Here is a 19457-nt window from a genome sequence, read left to right as displayed (position 1 = left end):
ATGCCTTGTGTGTGTTTACAAGGGCTAGTGCTTGTTGTGTTGAATTTATCTAGTGTTAGTTTACCACATTCTTCTATAAGTTCCAATAGTCTCTTAGTTGACTCTTGTGGTGTCCTGAGAGGGTCATATCATCTGTAAACAGGGAAAATTTGACTCTCTCCTTTCCACTTTGTATTCCTTTGAATTATTTTTCTTGCCTAATAGATTCAACTAAAACTTGTAGAAATATATTGAGTAGCAGTGGTGAGAGCAAGCATCCTTGTCCGGTTCAGGACCTTAGTGGAAGTCCTTTCAAGTTTTCCCCATTCAGTATGAAACTATGTGTCATATATTGTCTTGATTGTATTAAGCAACATTTTTTTTTCATACCTTATGTGCTGTAGTTCTAGTTCTCTTTCTTATCTTTTTTCTGGTTTTGGAATTAAGGATGCTGAACTCATAGGAGGACTTTGAGAAGTTTCCCTCCCTTCAACTGTTTTTGAATACTTTGAGAATTGGAATTAGTTTTTCTTTAAATCTGTGGCAGATCAGCAGTGAGACTGTTCTTACTTGTTGGAACAGTCTCTCTTACTGATTCAAAATCCATCTTGGCTATTATCTATTTAGGATTTATTGTCCTAATGATTTGGTGTTGGTGGATTGTATGTGCCCAAAAGTCTATTTCTTCTAGATTTTCCCATTTTTGGCATATCACTGTTTGTAATAATTCCTGATGATTCTTATTATTTCTGTTGCATCTGTGGTAACATTTCCTTTTTCTCCATGAATAATAACGTGGATCTTCTCATTTTCCTATTTTGGTTAGTTGGGCCAATGGTGTATGAATTTTATTTACTTTTTCATTAAGATTTGTATAATTTTTTGTTTCAGTTTTGTGCATTTCTCCTCTGATTTTAATTATCTCTCTTTTTACTCATATTGGGTTTTGTCTGATGTTGCTTTTCCAAGTCCTTCTGTTGCATTGGAAACTTGAATCAGGCACTGGTTTCTGTACACCTCCTTCTTAACATTGCTCTTGCTCTATCCCGTAAGCTTTGAAGTGTTGTATTGTCATCTTCATTTGGCTCCAGGATTTTTTTCAATTTCTGTTTTTATTCTATGATTCACTGTTCCTTCAGGAGTGTAATAGAAGATTACAAATATACATCTGTTTGTATATTTTCTAGTTTCTTTTTAATTCCCATTATGATTAAGGACACATGGTATGATTTCAATTTTTTTTTTTTAAGTTTAGTGATACTTGCTTTACGGCCCAGCATATCCATACACTGATGGAAAGAACACGTCCTGCCGCCTGGGAGGAACTGTCATGTAGACATCAGTTAACTTCATTTGATGCATAGTGCAGATTACTTCTATTATTTAATGCTGAGTCTTATCCAGTTTGTCTCTCCATTGATCAAGTGAGGTGTTGGCGTACCTACATGGGTCATTTAAATTCCCAGACTCCTTTTATCCAGTGGATCTATCCTCTCTTCTGGTAATGGAGTCCTCCTCTGCAGGGGAAAAAAAAACAGACAATCAGAAATGACAAATTGCTATTGAACATCTCAGCCCAAAATGGCACAAACTGATCAGTGTTCCCAGACAACACAATTTAGCTATCCCTAAAAAGATAAAAGAATTTGGACCCGGCACGGTGGTCTAGCAGCTAAGGTCCTCGCCTTGAACACACTAGGACCCCATATGGATGTCGGTTCTAATCCCAGCTGATCCACTTCCCATCCAGCTCCCTGCTTGTGGCCTGGGAACGCAGTTGAGGACAGCCCAAAGCCTTGGGCCAGCACCTGCATGGGAGACCCGGAAGAGCTCCTGGCTCCTGGCTTCAGATTGGCTCAGTCACGTGGGGACTGAATCATCGGACAGAAGCTCTTCCTCTCTGTCTCTCCTCCTTTCTGTATATCTGACTTTGCAATGAAAATAAAATAAATCTTAAAAAAAAAAGATGAAAGAATTAGCACTGGTGAGTTCTAGGAATCCTAGCACCAGTCTTTATGGTTTTAGTGTATTTTAAAGGTATGTGCTTTTTGATGCTATTAATGTTATTAGTGGCTAGTTATGTATTTATTTTTCCTAGGTTTTCAAATTTTTGTGTGTACTAAATTTCATACACTGTTTTTTTCCTTGTCTGTGTCATCTGCATTTCCAAAGATTGGTTTCTAAATTATAATGTTTGTTGTTATTATAAAAACTTTTGTATGACTATTTTCCTTAAATGGTTTTATTATTTGCCATCAATTTTTAAGTTTCCCCAATTTTAAGATCAGGACTTGAATCATCTTTCTGTCTTCTTGGAGACATTTTTTTAATTTGTTCAGCAGAAGTTTATAGAAAAAAAAAATGTCAGTTATATATTTTCTAATTTTTGCTAGTATAAGAAAACATGTAAGTCAAAGGCGTAGCCTTTTCATTTTTGTCTTCGTGTCATTTTGGCCTTTGTGTTGTTTCGCTTAGATGTGAACCAAATTCTCGCATCAAAATACTTCCCCTCAAAACATGCTGAAATGAATTGTCTCCCAACATTTCAGGTTCCAGATGAGTCTGAAGCGTGTCTTTTTCTCCTTTCTAGATTATTATTATGTATTAATTTATCTTCAAAATGTTACAACATTTCACATGTTTATGTGTTTGGGCTTTGGATCAAGCCATTGTAGCCTATCCAATATGTAGACTTCAGTCTTTTTTCTCAATAAGGTTTCAAAAAATATTTTTATACTTGATTATTTGGTCCATTTTCTGCAAGGTTTTTTTTTCACTCTGTGTTCTCAGTATCTTTAAAATTGACTTTCACTGGTCTCCTTGTGTTTGCTTTCCTGTTCATTGTGTGTGTGTGTGTGTGTGTGTGAGTATTTACAATCGTGGTCATTGTTGCCTCCAATGTAGACTTTTAATTTGGCCATTGTTTTATGGGTTTCCTTGCCTTCCTTTCTTATTTAGATCTCTTTTACACTTCTTTCTTCATATTCTTATTTTATGATTCTAGGCTCCCATTTCACAGAGTCTTCTTTGCTGTTAAAATATGTCTTTTTGTTATTTTGGGGAAGCATTTACAATGTTTTGTGAAATTCTCCTCCCATTCTCATGGAAGTAGCAACACACACACACACACACACCTGCTTTTTGAAGACTCTAGACAATGTTTCTCTTATCTCATGTCAAGGACAAGCTTTGTAATGTGGTTAGTCTTTTAAAATGGGTGATACATTGAGACCAGCTTTGGCTAATAGTTAGGGAAGGTGAAATTTACTTACCTCCATATTCCAGCTATTTCAATTTTAATAGCCTTCCTCTCTCAGAGGTAAAGTCAAGGTCAGCAGCTCTTAATTTTGTGCTGGTCTGTTGAACTAAAGATGTACCTTCCATTTCTTAGTGGTTCAGCAACTTAGGAAAAAAATCCACGGAAATTTAAAGGCCTTATCTAAACAATAAAAAATCAAAGTCCTATGATGTTTTGCTCCGGCACTTTTCTCACATGATGATTGGGAATACAAAGATGTATGTGTCTGTGGTTTTCTGTACTTTGGCCTACAACATCCACATGAATGAAGAAATAATCAAACAGTTGTTGACAAAGGTCTGGATGGGGCAGATATCTGGCCCTTGTTGCCTGGAGATGCTGCCTGTCTCTGGTCACAAGAGCTTTTCTCACTGTCACACAGTAAGACCTAAGCCATAGAACTGGTTCGTCGTCTTTTCTTGCACTTAGGGGGACAGTATGTTCTGTTCCATTTCAGGAGGATTGGCATTCTATGCATGATTAAGAGTGGGCATTCAGAGATTGATAAATGATCTTTATTCATTCTTGAACTTATAATGTAAGTCCTAATATATATAGTATCTACATGGATTTATTAATTGAAACTTGATGGAAGAGATATTAGGTGCATGTAATATTCCCAGAAAAATCCATTTACATTCATATGTATAGTTTGAAAGCACTTTATTAATATTGTATCTTAAGGACTTGACTTTCTATTCAGGTTGCCCACTTACACAAACACACCGTAAACTTGAAAGTTAGCATTTTTCCCATCATACTGCGGAAGCCACAAAATTAATGTATTATAAGACTTAAAGTCAATAAAAAATGGTTCTAATGATGGGAAGAACTTATACACACATAACAACTGCAACTTTGCTGTGCCAGACTACCACTAACAATGGGGGAAATAATACATGATATTAATAGCTGTTCCTCTCAATGGTTAATAATATCTCAGTATTAGATTTGTTTCTATTTTATATCAGAGAAAAAATCTCTGTCTCTAAAAGTTTCCTAATGAATACTTTGAGATTAATTTGTTTATTTGAATGTCAGGTTTACACACACACACACACACACACACACACACACACACACACACTCAGAATGAGAGAACAACGATAAGGGGTGTGGGAAAATCTTCAGTCTGCTCGTTCATCACCCATATGGCTGTAATATTCAGGGCTAGGTCGGGTCAAAGCAAGGAGCCAGGAGCAGGGTCTCATATATGGTTGACAGAGGCCCAAATACTTTGTCCATCTTCTTCTTTTCCAAGTCCATTGCTAGGGAACTGATCAGAAGTGGAGCATCCAGAACACAAACCAGTACTCATGTGGGATGCCAGTGTTGCTGACAGCTGTTCTGTTCCTACATCTCATCGCTGGCCCCATAAGTGAATTCTTTCTGATTTCTAACATAAACACTTCCAAATTTACCATCATACTACACCCTTACAGCTATTGCTAGAGATAAAGCGAAATCAAGACCAGGCATTCCATACAGAATTCAGGTGTTTTAAGCATCATTAACTTCTCGGCCAAATATCCACTCCTATCAAACTTTTTTTTTCTTTTTTTATTATTATTATCATTTTATGATACAGTCCATAGGCCCTGGGATTTTCTTTACCTCTTCCCCAATTCCCTTCCCCCCCTCACTGAGCTTCGCTATATTATTTCAATAGTATCATTTGTCATAACAGTCATAAGTCCATCATTGTGGGCATGGACAATGACAGAGAGTCCAGCCTCCTATTGTCAAGATATATTCAACAGTTTCATTGGGAGTCCATCTTTGATCTGGAAGTAGAGATGCATCCTGCATTGTAACCTTACATCTGGATATGTTAGTCTCCATTACACAATTACTATATAGCCCCTTAAGTGAAAAGCCACAAAACAAAATCAGCAACAGGAAAACAACAAAATTACAACACCATGAAGTTAAATAACATTCTACTGAATAACTAATGTGTCTCTGAAGAAATGAAAAAGAAAATCAAGAACCTTCCTAAAGAAAATGATGCCACTACATGGCATATGAGTTAGTGAAGAACTCATAAGTGAAGAATATGAGAAAAAAAATAGCTGTTTTGAAGAGATGCTACTAAAAACATCAAAATTCATAAATTCATGATGTAGTTTCCACTGATCTTTGTTGGTGAGATGTGTTTCCCATAGGCAACAAATAGATGGGTTTTGTTTTTCAAATCCAGTCTACTGGATCTGGTGTGGTAGCCTAGTGGCTAAAGTCTTCACCTTACACTCCTGGGATCCCATATGGGCACCAATTCTAATCTCGGAGACCCTGCTTCCATCCAGCTCCATGCTTGTGGCCTGGAAAAGCAGTCAAGGACAGCCCAAAGCCTTGGGATCCTGCACCCACGTGGGAGACCTGAAAGAAGCTCCTGGCTCCTGGCTTTGGATAGGCTCAGCTTTGGCCATCGTGACCACTTGGGGAGTAACTCAGCAGACAGAAGTTCTTCCTCTTTGTCTCTCCTCCTCTCTGTATATCTGACTTTCCAATAAAACAATAAATAAATCTTTTTTTAAAAAATCCAGTCTACTAATCTATGATGTTGGGTTGATGAGTTTAAGCCATTAACATTCAGGATTAGTAAAAATGGGTGGTAATTTAGTCTGTCATTTTAGCAATGGTTTATTCATTGATTTAGTCTTCTGTTCTTGTTTAGCTGGGATGTTCTTCACATTTGCCTTTGGTTTGGGTGGTGCTATTCCTCTTCTCTGTCAAGAGAACACCTTTAAGTATCATTTTTTAGGGCAGGTTTGGCAAAGGCAACTTCTTTTAACTTTTCTTTACTATGGAAAGATTTTATTTCATTTTCAAAGACAAAGGAAAGCTTTGCTGGGTATGTTATCCTGGGCTGACAATTTTTTTCTTTTAGAATCTGGAACACTTTGTTCCATTTTCTTCTGTCCTGTGGAGTTTCCTGTGAGAGTTCTCCCGTGAGTTTAATTGGCATTCTTTTATATGTCAGTTAATTTTTTTTCACATGCACATCTGAGGATCTTTTCCTTATGTTCTATTGAAGAGAGCTTGAGTATCATGTGTCTTGGAGAAGATCGCTTTTGGTCAACACTGTTGGGAGTTTTGTGCCCCTCCTGGATGTTGTTTCCCAATTCTTTCTCCAGATTAGGGAAATTTTCTTTTATTATTTCATTAAATACATTTTAAACCCAGCTTCTCTTTCTGCAATTTTCATAACTTCTTCTGGAATTCCCATAACTCTTACATTGACCATTTTAATAGTGTCTCTTAATTCTTGAATACTTTTTTTAGCTTGATCCAGCTCTGCTTCCAACTTTTTGATTGTTTCCCCATTGTGACAAGAAATATCTTCTGAGATTCTTTCTTCTGCCTCATTCGTTCTATCATGGAAACTTTCCACTGAATTTTTAATTTGCTCTATTGCATCCTTCATTCCCAATAATTCAGCTCGATTTTGTTTCAGTGTTGTTATTTCGTGTGTAACACACTCCCTGAATTCCTTCAACTTCTGTATGTGCTTCTCATTGTTGATAAGAAGCTTAATAACAAATGTTTTGAATGCTATATCCCCCATTTTCTCGATGTCTTCTTAGTGAGGTCTGAGGTTGGCAAAAGGTTTTGCTCTTTTGCAGGAGAGTCTTCAGTAATATTCATTGTGCCTTTTTCTTTCCTCTTCTTTTGCTTTTGATTATTGTACTTCTAGTTAGCAGATTATTCTCCTTAGGGCAGGTTTCTAAACTATGTCACCCACAGGTATAGAATTTGATTTCACATACTGTAGTTGGTACTTAGTTCTTTGTACTCACTTGTGCCAATGCCAAGTGTATGGCAACAAGTATATTCCATTGAGCTCAGTGAGTTTGCTCCCAGCTCAGTGCATGTGCAGCTCACTGTTGTCCCTGTTTTGCCACACTGTACAGGATGGCACCTGATTTGCCACTCATGGAGTTCTTGATCTGTTAGCCATTAGGACTGGGTTGTCCAGACCTATTTGGGGTGGGACCTGTAGGATGCCACGTCGTTGCAATCCACTATCCAGAAATGAGTTTGCTCCCAGCTTAGGGCACACACATTCCTATTCCATAGCCTTTGCCTTGCTGCAAAAAAAATGGCACTGATTTGGCACTGATTTGGCTCTGTTGGATGTCTGGGCTATGAAGACCACCCTGTTCCCATACCACCTGTTTTGAATCTGCTGCTTTGTCTCTCCTCTTGGTCAAATCATACATTCCAGCAGGATGGGCAGTGCTTTGTCTGGGTTTACCTCCTGAGATCTCGGTGAACTCCCCTTCCCACCTTGTTGTTCTGGCCACTGGTGGAGATCAAATGCCGCCGGGATATCTAATCTCTGCAATACCATACCATTGTTTCCACTGCTTTCCTGTGTCCATCAATCTCCAGGTGCCCCTCTGCCTTCAGTCTGTGCTGTCCTATTTCCTGGAATGTGCCCTCTCTGCTTCACTAATGTTGGCTCATGTTTCTGCGTCTGTTTAAATGTGTCCTTACAATATTCCACCATCTTGATTCCTTAAACATTTTTTGGTGTATGATTTGACATATCACCACAATGAAGTTTTGAGAAACCTTTTTATTTAATGTAAATTTCATTATTTATTGAACAATCAGGGAGAGATAGGGGCTGAGAAAGAAAGAGAGAGAGAGATTGATTGATTGATTTAGACATACAGCGTGTTCCCATCTGCTTGTTCATTCAAACTACACAAAGTTGAAAATGAAGATTCAATCTAGGGACCCACCTGCTTGAGCCATCCCCTCTGCCTTCTTGAGTCAGGAGATGGAACCCAGAAATGGAACCCAGGCATTCCACTGTGAGACACATACATCTTAACCAGCCTCTTAATAGCTAAATGCCTACTGCGAAAGCCTCTTTAACCTTTCCAAAGTGAAGCCTCTGTAATCTTTCTTTTTTTTTCTGTTCTAAAAAGAGCTAGTGTCTTTTTCTTTAATGCCCCTTTAGATGAGCCAGATTCATAATGTCTTTTGTTTATTCTATTAGCTTTTCAAGACCTTCAAGGAGATGTTGAATATTACACACTCTTTTGGAGTTCTGCCTCCTCAAATGAATCTCTAAAAATCCTTCCAGAAGTAAATGCTCATGTCATTGGCCACTTAAATCCAAACACAGAGTATCAGGTGTTTCTGTCTGTCTTCAATGGAGTACACAGCATCAACAGTGCAGTACTGAAAGCAACCACTTGGGATGGAGGTGAGTTCAGACACTAAGGGATGTTAGGCTTCAGGGAGGTGAATGAAATTGATTGATTCTTGCTGAGGTTGAGATCAGTCATCCTTCCATTATGAAATTTCCGGTGTTGGTGAGATGGGGTCGAGACTAAAATGCTTAAGTGCTTGCTGTCGTCAAGCAGATCAATAAGTGGCCCTATGGAGACAGCAGCACGGGGCTCTCCTAATGCGATATTAGCCCTGTTTGCTCCCACGCTTCTCAGTGTATGCTTAGTTGAGAGCTCAATTCACATCAATAAATGGTGACATTTTGAAATTTTTATCTACGATTAGCTCTCAGAAGCAGTGTGCTTTTCAAAACAACAGCCAAGTGCAGGGAGGGCCTTTCCTGAGTCACCGAGAAATGGTAGGTGCAAGTTCATCTACTGAGAAAAATTGCCTATGACTCATTTCCAAACCAGTTAGCAAGGGGGAGGAAGCCAGGAAGCAACTTGTGAGTCTGAAATGTATTTGGAATGGTCTTTCTAATCTTTTTGGCTTTATAAAGTCTCATTATAAACATTATAATATCATTACCTCCCAAGCAAGTGTTCCAGGTCATTAGCAGAGCTCTTTAAGTGGGGGACCCGCTTCCCTTTGTGGTGCCAAAGGTCAACACCTTTTGTTTATAAAATAGGATGCATCACAAGGACAATTTTTTAACTAGTTAAGATGGGTTCTTCTGATAAAAATAGGTCTTTGCATAGTTATTTCTGATGTGCTTGAATAATTGTGTAATTTAACGCTAAGCAAGATCTTTTTCTAATGTTAGATTTCATCATCACCTATGGTAATCAACATTCAAAATCATTTACATAATGACAATATTGCGTTATTGCTTCATACTGCTTGAGTTACAAGCTAGTAACATCAAATGATTTTTCACGTTCCACCAGCCTCAATATATTTGAGTTTTATTTTTTGCTTAAGGAGCAAATTTCCTTTCTTTCTCTCCCTGTATGGACTGAATGGATGGGGGAAAAAAGACAAATAATAGAGATGTGTGAGTGGTGAGGATGAGTGAATTATTTATGATATCCCACTGGTCACGTAGTATTGAAGATTAGCACTATTCTGGTGATGTAAAGCGTTTTACCACCAATTCTTACAGTTTCTAACTGAGAGAATAATAAGCCAATTTACAAAGAACTACAGACTGTGATAACTTCATCAGAGGAAACCCAGATAAGCAAGGAGCCCTTTGCTAAACCTAAATGCTAATCTGCCATTAGTTTAACAAGTGCTTTTTCAGAGCCAGCTGGAGTTTATTCTGTTTCTTCCTTTAATTCCAGAGCCTCAGGGCATGCCTCCTCCAGAGGTTGTCATCATCAACAGTACAGCTGTACGTGTCATCTGGACATCTCCTTCAAACCCGAATGGTGTTGTCACTGAATATTCTGTCTATGTAAATAATAAGCTCTACAAGACTGGAATGAATGTGCCTGGGTCATTTATTCTGAGAGACCTGTCTCCCTTCACTATCTATGACATCCAGGTTAGAACGTTGTTTTTTGATGGTGAAGCTTACAGATGTGTTAAATAAAACATGCCAAGCCATGTCTCCAAGTGGAAACTATGTCTTGGTTACGGATTATTTATTTGGTGGGCAAAGGGGAAAGCAAGGGTGGAAATTGATCATCATTGAGTCTGTTTGCTGTAGGTAAACATGTGAGTCTCTGGAGAGAGGATCATGGTAGTATGGAAAACAAAGCTGGGTAGGGATGACAGTTTCACTTGCAAAATGAACTTGATCGCATTTTCTAAATAAATCTTGCCGAACATTTTGCATTTTTCCAGGGGCCTTTCACTAATATCAGGATCCGGGATTGGAGTCAGTCTATGTGAAGATACTTTATTCCCATTTCTGCTATTTGCTAACTTGATTTCTTTGGGAAACAGAGCAGTTCACTTGGTGTCCAATTTCCTCTGCAAGGCAACAGACTAGATGGCTTAAAGCATTCTAGCAACCTCTAACACTCTTGGATTCTAGCTGCCACAGGAAGATGTAAATGAAAATGTGACAGACAAAAATATTAAAAGATTCTATCTCAGAATGACAGCAATCCAAGTATGCTCACGTGTATTCATCACTCAACACATTTTCCAAATCTCCCTGTTATGTGAGAGCAGTCTTATTTACTAGCTTCTTCGCCCTAAACCTCTTTGAGAAGCTTTTGCAGCCAGTGTACCTCCACTGGAGAAATATGAAATTATGTGATAAATTAGCGCTTTCTTTCAGAAAGTGTATTGACTACCCAAATCCCAACTCAAAAGCTTGTTCAGCATATATTGACCCTAAATGTACAAAAATACAGGAAATTAGATCAGTGTGAATATTATATACATTTATATTTGGCTTCATGCATCTTTATATATCTATTGGCTTCCTAGTGAAACATTTGTTAAAAAAGAAGTCTAGCATATTGGTTGTTTTTCATTACACTCCATGATTTCCATTAAACTGTCTAAATAATCTTGGAATGAAACATATGGATTGATGCTTATACTCCTGGTTCTTAGTGAGTCTGTCTATCCAGCTATCTATATCCCAAATTACAAAATAAAAATCATGCTGAACATAGAAATAGCTTTCTAGGTAAGATGGGTATAGAAAGTTAATGGAAGATTACTGTGCTACTTTTGAGGCCCACATGGAAAAAGCAGGTTGAACTCTGAAAAGGCAACTTATTCATTTGCTTTGCCAAACCTCAAAATATCCTGGAGACAAATATGGTGAATGCTGTGCAAGTATATATAACTCAGCATGCTAACTTTGGAGCAAGCGTTGACGTTCAGGAATGTTCTAGGGGGAGGATTCATTCATACCTGCAGGTTTGCATCACAGGTGACCTGCACAGGGCGCTTGTGATCAGCTGGGGGCGGGGGTGGGAGGAGAAAACAGACGGAATGCCAATACCTTAACTGTGTTGCAGTGCCTACAATGTTCTTATTCCTGATTATTATGATTTTGTGAAGTTCTTTGAAGTCAAGAATTTTTACAGTTGACAGTGCCTGTTACATTTCTAGAAACTGGAACAACTTTCAGAAATTTTCATTATGATGTCAAGATGATTTGACTTCATTTAAAATAAGTGTCTGATTAATACCCTCAGTAGAGTTGCTATTGATTTTACACCCTCAAGAACTTACTTGTTAAACAGATTCCTCATATGTCCCTTTTAAAATAAATGGCAGTTTTCATTTTTATTCAATTTTATATCTTTTAACATAAATATAGTAAATTCTTACATTTGTGTTATATTTGCATGTCATGCAGATAGTTATAGCACTAGAAATCTGCCCTCACAAGGATTCAGTCTTAAAATATCACATTAGTAAGAAATAAAAATGCAGGTACATTTCCCTAAGCTGAAGATGAAAGCTTTCTAGATACATTGCTTTCTAGTATAACATTTATACTAGCAGGCAGTAGAGTGTCGTAAAGTCCATGCAGACATAACAAATCATACCAGATGACCTTATTTACTAATTACTATGTCCCTTCAGTTGGCGAACTTATTACAAATGAAGTTGTAAAGAATCAACAAAATTAGTTGTGTGATTACCCAGCATAATATTTGGCATAAATAGATCCATAATAAATTCATCCAGTTGATTCTCAAATGCTGCATTATATAGCCCAATATTTTCCAATATGTATAAAACAAACTACATTTAATTCTAATTCATTTTCAGTTCAGCTGCCTTTAAGTAAATTCACTTTTAATTAGGCATACTCAGCATGTAGGGCCTTGATACTGTTTAAATTTCTATTACATATTCTCTTAAAAAAGACTGTTCTACATCAAAAAGGAAATAGCACAACGTATACAGTACTATGAACATTCGTCTGCCTCAACTCCCACTCATTATCATACAGCCCTAGGGATAAAATAGCACGCCTATTAAATTCAGTAGGAATCATACTTGTCTTTCGTTAAGCACAGTGGAAAACTGAGAAAGCCAGATCTATTAGAAGCTTGGAATCCATGTTCCAGATGTATCAGCGTCTAGCTTTCCTCCTGCATGGATGCGTTCAATGGTGAAAGTGAATCAGCCCTGGAAAAGGAACATTTGCTCTTTGGTTTACCTTCCATTGAGAGCACAGTTGGGTTACTTTGTGAATATCCCACCAGCAATTGTTGGGTATTTGGCTCTCCTCCTTCTTGCTGAACGTGCTCCTTTTAGATTAATGCCTGATGAACCCCATTTCTAATCTTTAGTTATTCCACCCTCCTCAGTTTTGATTCAGATTAGGAGGCAGAATTAAAGGGGTGAATGATGATTTTCTGCTGTGATTAAGTTAAAAAAATACATTGCAGTTGGAATAAATGGATATAAAATAGCTCTGCCCTATTGGAAGGCTTTCTTCGGGTTTCCATTTTTCTTCCACAGACATTAGCATTTAGGCACTTTGTTGTAAAATGTCGAGACTTGCAGAAGATATCATCATTACACTCGTTGATTATGGACCTAGAGAGCAGTAGGCAGTGATTACCTATCATGCTTGCCAACTGTCACTTGAGAATCTTCCATTGACTGTGCTGTGAGTGAATTAACTGGGCTTCCTCTTTCTGAATGGTAAGAACCAGAGACAAAAATATCACCATTGTCATCACTAACCTGTCCTTGGGAACCCAGTTCTGCACTTTGGGCTGATCATACTGGAGTCAATACGAATCAAAAATGAGTGTTTTGGGAAACAAGTGGATTTATTGCTTTCTGTACTGATGTTCACAGATCAAAGTTTGCACTAAGTATGCGTGTGTGAGAAGCAATGGAACCCAAATCACCACTGTGGAAGATATTCCAAGCAATATATCTGCACCTGCAATTCATAATATCACGTCCAGGTATGAGATCTTTTGTGTCAGTTAATCTGAAAAACTCTAATTATGAGAAATTGAAATGAAATGTGAAATTTTCTTACTGCCATGGCAATCTCAATTAATGAATTGCTACAAGTATATTTCCAAATCAGATTTTTTATTTCTACAAACGTCTAGTCTTCAATTTTGTCTAGGTTTATTTCCCTCATTTAGTAATCTATGAGCAAATATTTGAATGCACAAGTGTCCCCTTATTTAAATGTGTTCCTTCATGAATGATTATGTGAAGCAAAATATGCTTTTAATTAGAATACCAGAACATTCTAAATTAATCTCTTCAAAAACTTTACTTATATATAAGAGATTGTCTTATAGACAAAAATATCTATATCATAAATATGCATATGTTCTTTGGATAACCATGATCAATTTTATCCCTTTTTTTGTTAAATTCCTTTTGTATGAATTCTTTTTTGCATGCCTTGCTTGCTTAGAAATGAATGTCATTTGGAAGTTATTTTCTTCGTAGCTTATTACAGGGAACAACAATAATATTTAATGTCATTTCCAATGGCAAAAGTAAAATAGTCATTCCGCTACAACCAGTTTAAGCTAGACAAAGAAATCTAGGTGACCCCATATCAAACTTTTGCCTGAGTCAAATGACTCACCTTTGAACTACATACAAACACACACAGAGTGACTGAAGTAATCAAACTGTTATACAACACTTTCATTCTGTAGTATTCCTCTATGATGTGTTGAGCATTTTAGGAATTTTTTAAATCAGCTAAAACAATATATATATTGACATTGGCAACTAGTTAATGAAATAATTAGAAAAATTCAAGTAACTAGATTCTTAGCTATTGATGATGAAAATCAAATACTGCCTCCAGTATATATTCTATCAAATATGTGTTAAACAATTATTTTTATTTGTTAATTAATTACTGGCCTTGTCAAAAGATTTTCCTTCACCTACCCACAAAATTGCCTGTCAATTGGGGGGATGTGTAGTCATGTTAAATCTATTTTTTTCTTCTAGCACATACATTTATTAACACAGAAGGCAAAAATTAACTTGAATATAATACATGAACCTAAATGTATAGAGGACCATATCTATTAATTAATGATTTGTAGGGCAATTTGAAAAATCACTAATGGGAGGTTCACCTCCATATAATAGCATATGCGGACTCCCTTAGAGAAAACTGCTACCAGGTAACCCAATAGCAAATGATGCCAATCCAATAAGTATTCAAGTTGTTTGATTGAAGGTTGGGAAGATGAGTACATCACTGTAACAGAAAATAAAATACAGAAAAGACATGTAGGACACAGCACAGTAAGCCAAGTGCCTGAAGTCCTCACCTTGCATGAGTCATTGCAGCCACGTGGGGAGTGAACCATTGGACAGAAGATCTTCCTGTATCTTCTCTCTGTAAAAATCTTTCTAATGAAAATAAACAAGTCAAAAAAAAACAAGAAAAGAAAAAGAAAAGAAGTGAGTACACAGAATCAGAGACAATGCCAGTGAGGGAAGAAGTCATAATCCCAGCCAAAGGAAAAGAAGACCTCTATCAATAACAGAGAAATGAATATCTCAAAGATACCCACAGAGGAAGAACGCCATGGAAATTGAAAGGATGAAAGCTGGATGTAAATTTGATGGGATGTCTGCATGCAACAAACGTGAAACTATGAAAAAGTTCTAAAAATTAGAAAATATCTGAGAGGTCTAATATTTGAACAATAAGAGGTCCATGATGAGAGAACAGAACAAAAAGGGGAGAAAATAGCCAATAAAGATGCCAAGTAAATATTACCAATTTTGCTGGTGTGCAAATTAGAAACAATTCTTTAAGGGCAGCTGTTGGGCACAGTGGTCAAGTCACTGCTTGGGACCCCTGCGTCCCGTATCAAAAGGACTTGGTTCAAGTCCCAGTTCTCCTAATTCCAGCCTCCTGCTCACCATGGGAAGCAGAAGGCGATGGTTCAAGTCACTTCTACCCAAATGGGAGACTTGGATTGAGCTCTGTTGCCAGTTGACTCTAACTGATCCCTGGCTGTTGCAGGTATTTGGGAAGTATATCAATATTTGTCTGCTTCCAAATTTAAAAAAAAATTCTTTAAAAAAATGAGAAAACTTATCCCATAACACTTACTCTTCAAAGTTTGGCTCCCATCCTGATCTCCTGCTGTGGTTCACTTTACAGAGTTCTCACGTACTTACTTTTCTGTAATTTGTGCCACTAGTTGTGGTGGCCAGTAGGAGACATGGGTTGTAATGGCCTCACTCCATATTGTCCACCTGAGAGAGTCCATCTCCACCATAATGTTATCTAATCCAGTGCCTTTGGCCAATTTCTTTCTCCAACCTTCCCAGTTGGAAAGCACTATAGAAATAATTTCCAGGCAAATAATGGTATGTAAACATTTCATTTTTTGAAATGATCCATTGTAGCAGCATAGCATTTTCCAAAGGCAAGGCTGTAAAAGCAGGTAAATGCTGCCAGGTCATTAATCAAAATTACACCAGCACCAAAGCAGTTAGCCTCCCATTTGCATGTTATTGTTTTTGTGATTTTATTAAACTACTGGCAATGTGTACTCAAAAATTATGTTGCTATTTTGGTTTTTTTTTTAATCATTTTTGTATTAGCAAGATGCAAAATCAAATGTAGACAGAATTATTCTACAGTATTTAACATCATTTCACTTATGAAAGATACGTTTCTTAGTGTTTGTGTGCTTGATTTTAGTAAAATGCAATTGTCAGTAAAATTTGACTCTCAAATATTTTAATAACACATACAGATTGCACACCAACCTGTTTGATTCTATGCATAGAGAGCTTCAACTCCTCCTATCAGCAAGAATTTATCTCTTGATTTTGACAATATGGTGTTAGTACCAGTGCTTCTGCATGTTTTTCCTATTGCGTATAATTCAAAGATACCAGAGCACAGAAGAGTAGAAAGATCAAAAAGATGCTTCTAGTTGTATAAGCTGCTTCTCCAGAAACACGCTGTGTACCTACCTTGCATTTTCCATCCTTGTCATATTATCATCCGCTGCTTCTATATCCCCAAAGAATACTAACTACTGATTGATAGCCCAGACATGTCTGGCCATGGCCTACACGTGCCCTGGGTAGTTCATTTATTTGCCTTGGTGGATTTGCTAGAGTGGAATTTAATCAATAGCTAATTCATTAATTCTGGTCCTTGAGAATATAGAGACTGAGCTGGATGTAGATCTTGTGGCTGGCTCTCACTTTGGTTGAAATATGACAACCACCCAAACTGACAGCTTCACTGTGCATAGAGCTGCCTGTGAAGTTTACTTGTTAGTCTCCATAAATAGAAAAGGTAAGGGGAGAATATAAACATGGATGAGACTTTTTTACATTACCAATAGTATTCCAAATTGCATGATTCCCAGGCAGGAGGCTTGTGGGGCAGGGATGTGGGGTAGGGAAAAAAAAAACGCATATGTCTTTTATTGCCTTTAATTGGAATCATAGCGCTTTTTTTTTCAGTTTCAAATCAACCTGGGGCTATATTATTGATAAGTACTTGTGGTTATAATGTCTTTGTGATACTCTCAAATAGTTGCCTTGCAATTTGTCTCAAGATATTGAGTGACATATGCCAACTTCTCAGAAATTGTATGCTAGCAAGATAAACTACATTTCTATAAGTGAAGATTAACTCACTAATGTAATTCCTTAATTCACCTCTGTTCTTAAATTACGTAACTTGTGATTGAGTATGGCACAGGAAGTCAAAGCTTAAGAAAAAAGTTTTTCCTTTTTTGGCTCAGCAAATGTGAGGTGAAACAGGGGCTTCTTTTTATAGAGATAATTGGAGAATCTCTCCTATGTTTGCTTTTGTTTTCCTGATATTTTTTGAGGAACTGATCATTTAAACTGAAATAATCATTTTTGCATTTTTATTTTTAAAATAACTTGAAGCTACATTTTTCTCTGCCTGAATTACTAGAGAAAGCATCAAGCTGATGGATATTGAATTCCAAATTACCAAGTCATCTGAATTCTAAACTCAGTCCTTCACCAGTATGGTCAGGTGGAGACAACTTTCAATTTGAAACAAAAGTTTATGTTTCACTCTTTTAAAGAATAAGAGTAAGGGTTTTAAAGAAAATAGAAAGAGCATCTGAAAGAGAATTTGGAGGACTTTAGTGCAATTGCGAATCCAATCAATAGTTCCGTGGCCACCATGACTTGTAGGAAGCAATGCTTTGATGGCCAATGAGTTCTGTTTACCAGATTTGCCCATTTAGGGAATATCAAGCTCATCCTTGACTCTACATCACTGTTTCCATTCCCTCACTTCCTCTCCCATCCCAAATTGCTTCTGCTTTCTCCACCTCCCGTATCTCCACAGGAGCAACTTAGGTCCTCAGGTGGCCCTTGTGCACTTCTTAGCTCTTTCATGCAAGTCATTTTTGCTTTTACTTGGAATTTTATCCCAGGCTTTCTCCACATCCTTAGATTTCTTTTGTTGGCTCCATTTCAAAACCACTCATTCATTCTGGATGTCCTCAACAGAAAGATTCCGCGCGTTTTTAGTTTTACTCATGCCAAGTCTCAGAGATCTCTGGCACAGCTTTTTGTCCTTCTGAATTTTAGTTAAATATGCAGCATAGCTTTTTGATTTTCTGTTGTGACATTCCCATAAGCTCTGAAACCTTGCATCTTAATAATTAACTGTCATCTAATCCATCATTTTTGATATCCATTTTTGCCAATACATCACCCTCCTACTTATTACCAATGAAAAATATTCTTGTATCCTTGAGGGTTTTTTTAATCCTTGAAGTTCATCATTGCTGGGTTTTTTCAATGGAGCACCCTCATGCATATGTTTCTTATCTCCATCTCTGCTACTTCTCTCCAGGTTCAATCTTTCATAAACTAGACCTCTCCACCCCTCCCCCCAAATTGCACTGCCTTAAATACATGCTTTTGGCTGTCCTTTTCTCAGCTCTTGAATATCCCTAAGGAACATCTTGTGGCTTTCCAGTGATTTTTAGCTGTGGGTCTCAATTTGAAAAGAGTCACAAGCAAATATTCAAAATCAATTTCATCTCTATCAAAAATAATTTATTTGAGATGTAGAAAGAGAAATAGACAGACAGACATAGACATAAACAGACTCCCAGAGGAACTGACTGTACTGTCACAATTGTCAAAAAATATCTGTAATGTCTGGAGCTGATTCAGGGCAAAGCTGGGAGGCGGGAACTCACTCTGGACCCCTTACACCAATGGCTGGGACTCAAGCACTTGAACCATCATCTACTGCTTCCAGGGCTGCACTTGACCAGGGAAGTAAATTGGCAGTATAGTCAGGATTCAAACCTAGGCCCTTGTGATGTAGGATGCAGGCATTCTAACCAGTAATTTAACCACTAGGTTAAATATCTGCCACCATCTCTACTGAAATATTAGTCTCAAACTTAATTCAAAGACCCAAATTTCATTAGAGCTTGATGTTTCCTTCCTTCTTACTCTCTCCTTTCCATTTTTCCTAACGTGTCTCTTCTCAATATTATTGTCACTGTCATCAGTAGATAACAATCACTGCCCTCTTTCCCAGGCAGTCATATGCTTTCTGTTAGAGGTCACCAGGAGGCCATCCATTTAGTCATGTTCCCTGACACTAGTGTTCTCTACAGCTGATTTGTTTGGGCATCAACAGAACAGATTATCCCCAAGATTCTTCTTAGCGGAATTCTCTCATTCCAGAAGGCTACTTGCCTGGGCGATATACCACCTAGGGAGCTCAAACACTGGGAAATCAGTGGAAAGCTTTTTGAGCCCTAGTACTCACATGGTATGAGCAAATGGGGTTACAGGTTTCTGGCTTTGCCTCGATCCAGCTCTGGCCACTGCAGGCATTTGGGGAGTGAACAAATGGATAGATGATCTCAATCTCTCTCTCCTATCTCTTTCACCTGTCTGTCTGTCTGTCTCTCTCTCTCTCTCTCTCTCTCTTTCTTACCCTTCCTTTTCCTTTCTTTCCCCTGCCTTCCCTTCCCTCCTCTTTCCCCTTCTCTCAGGGAGAATCCCCCTGCCATCA

General features: G+C 37.6%; 1 protein-coding gene across 1 annotated transcript in view; it reads left to right on the top strand.

Moving 5' to 3' along the window:
• The window catches only part of USH2A (usherin), a 617249-nt gene that overhangs the window by 424050 nt on the left and 173742 nt on the right, over window positions 1-19457 (top strand). Inside the window, exons 44-46 of the mRNA XM_040985311.1 lie at window positions 8289-8498; window positions 9808-10010; window positions 13256-13368. Of these exons, the coding sequence (XP_040841245.1) occupies window positions 8289-8498; window positions 9808-10010; window positions 13256-13368 (526 nt within the window). The remainder of the gene's footprint in view (window positions 1-8288; window positions 8499-9807; window positions 10011-13255; window positions 13369-19457) is intronic.

This window comes from Ochotona curzoniae, unplaced genomic scaffold (genome assembly GCF_017591425.1).
Source record: "Ochotona curzoniae isolate NIBS_2020 unplaced genomic scaffold, NIBS_Ocur_1.0 contig_430, whole genome shotgun sequence".
Taxonomy (NCBI): domain Eukaryota; kingdom Metazoa; phylum Chordata; class Mammalia; order Lagomorpha; family Ochotonidae; genus Ochotona; species Ochotona curzoniae.
Note: the sequence above shows the minus strand (reverse complement) of the source record. Positions and strands in the feature narration are given on the sequence as shown.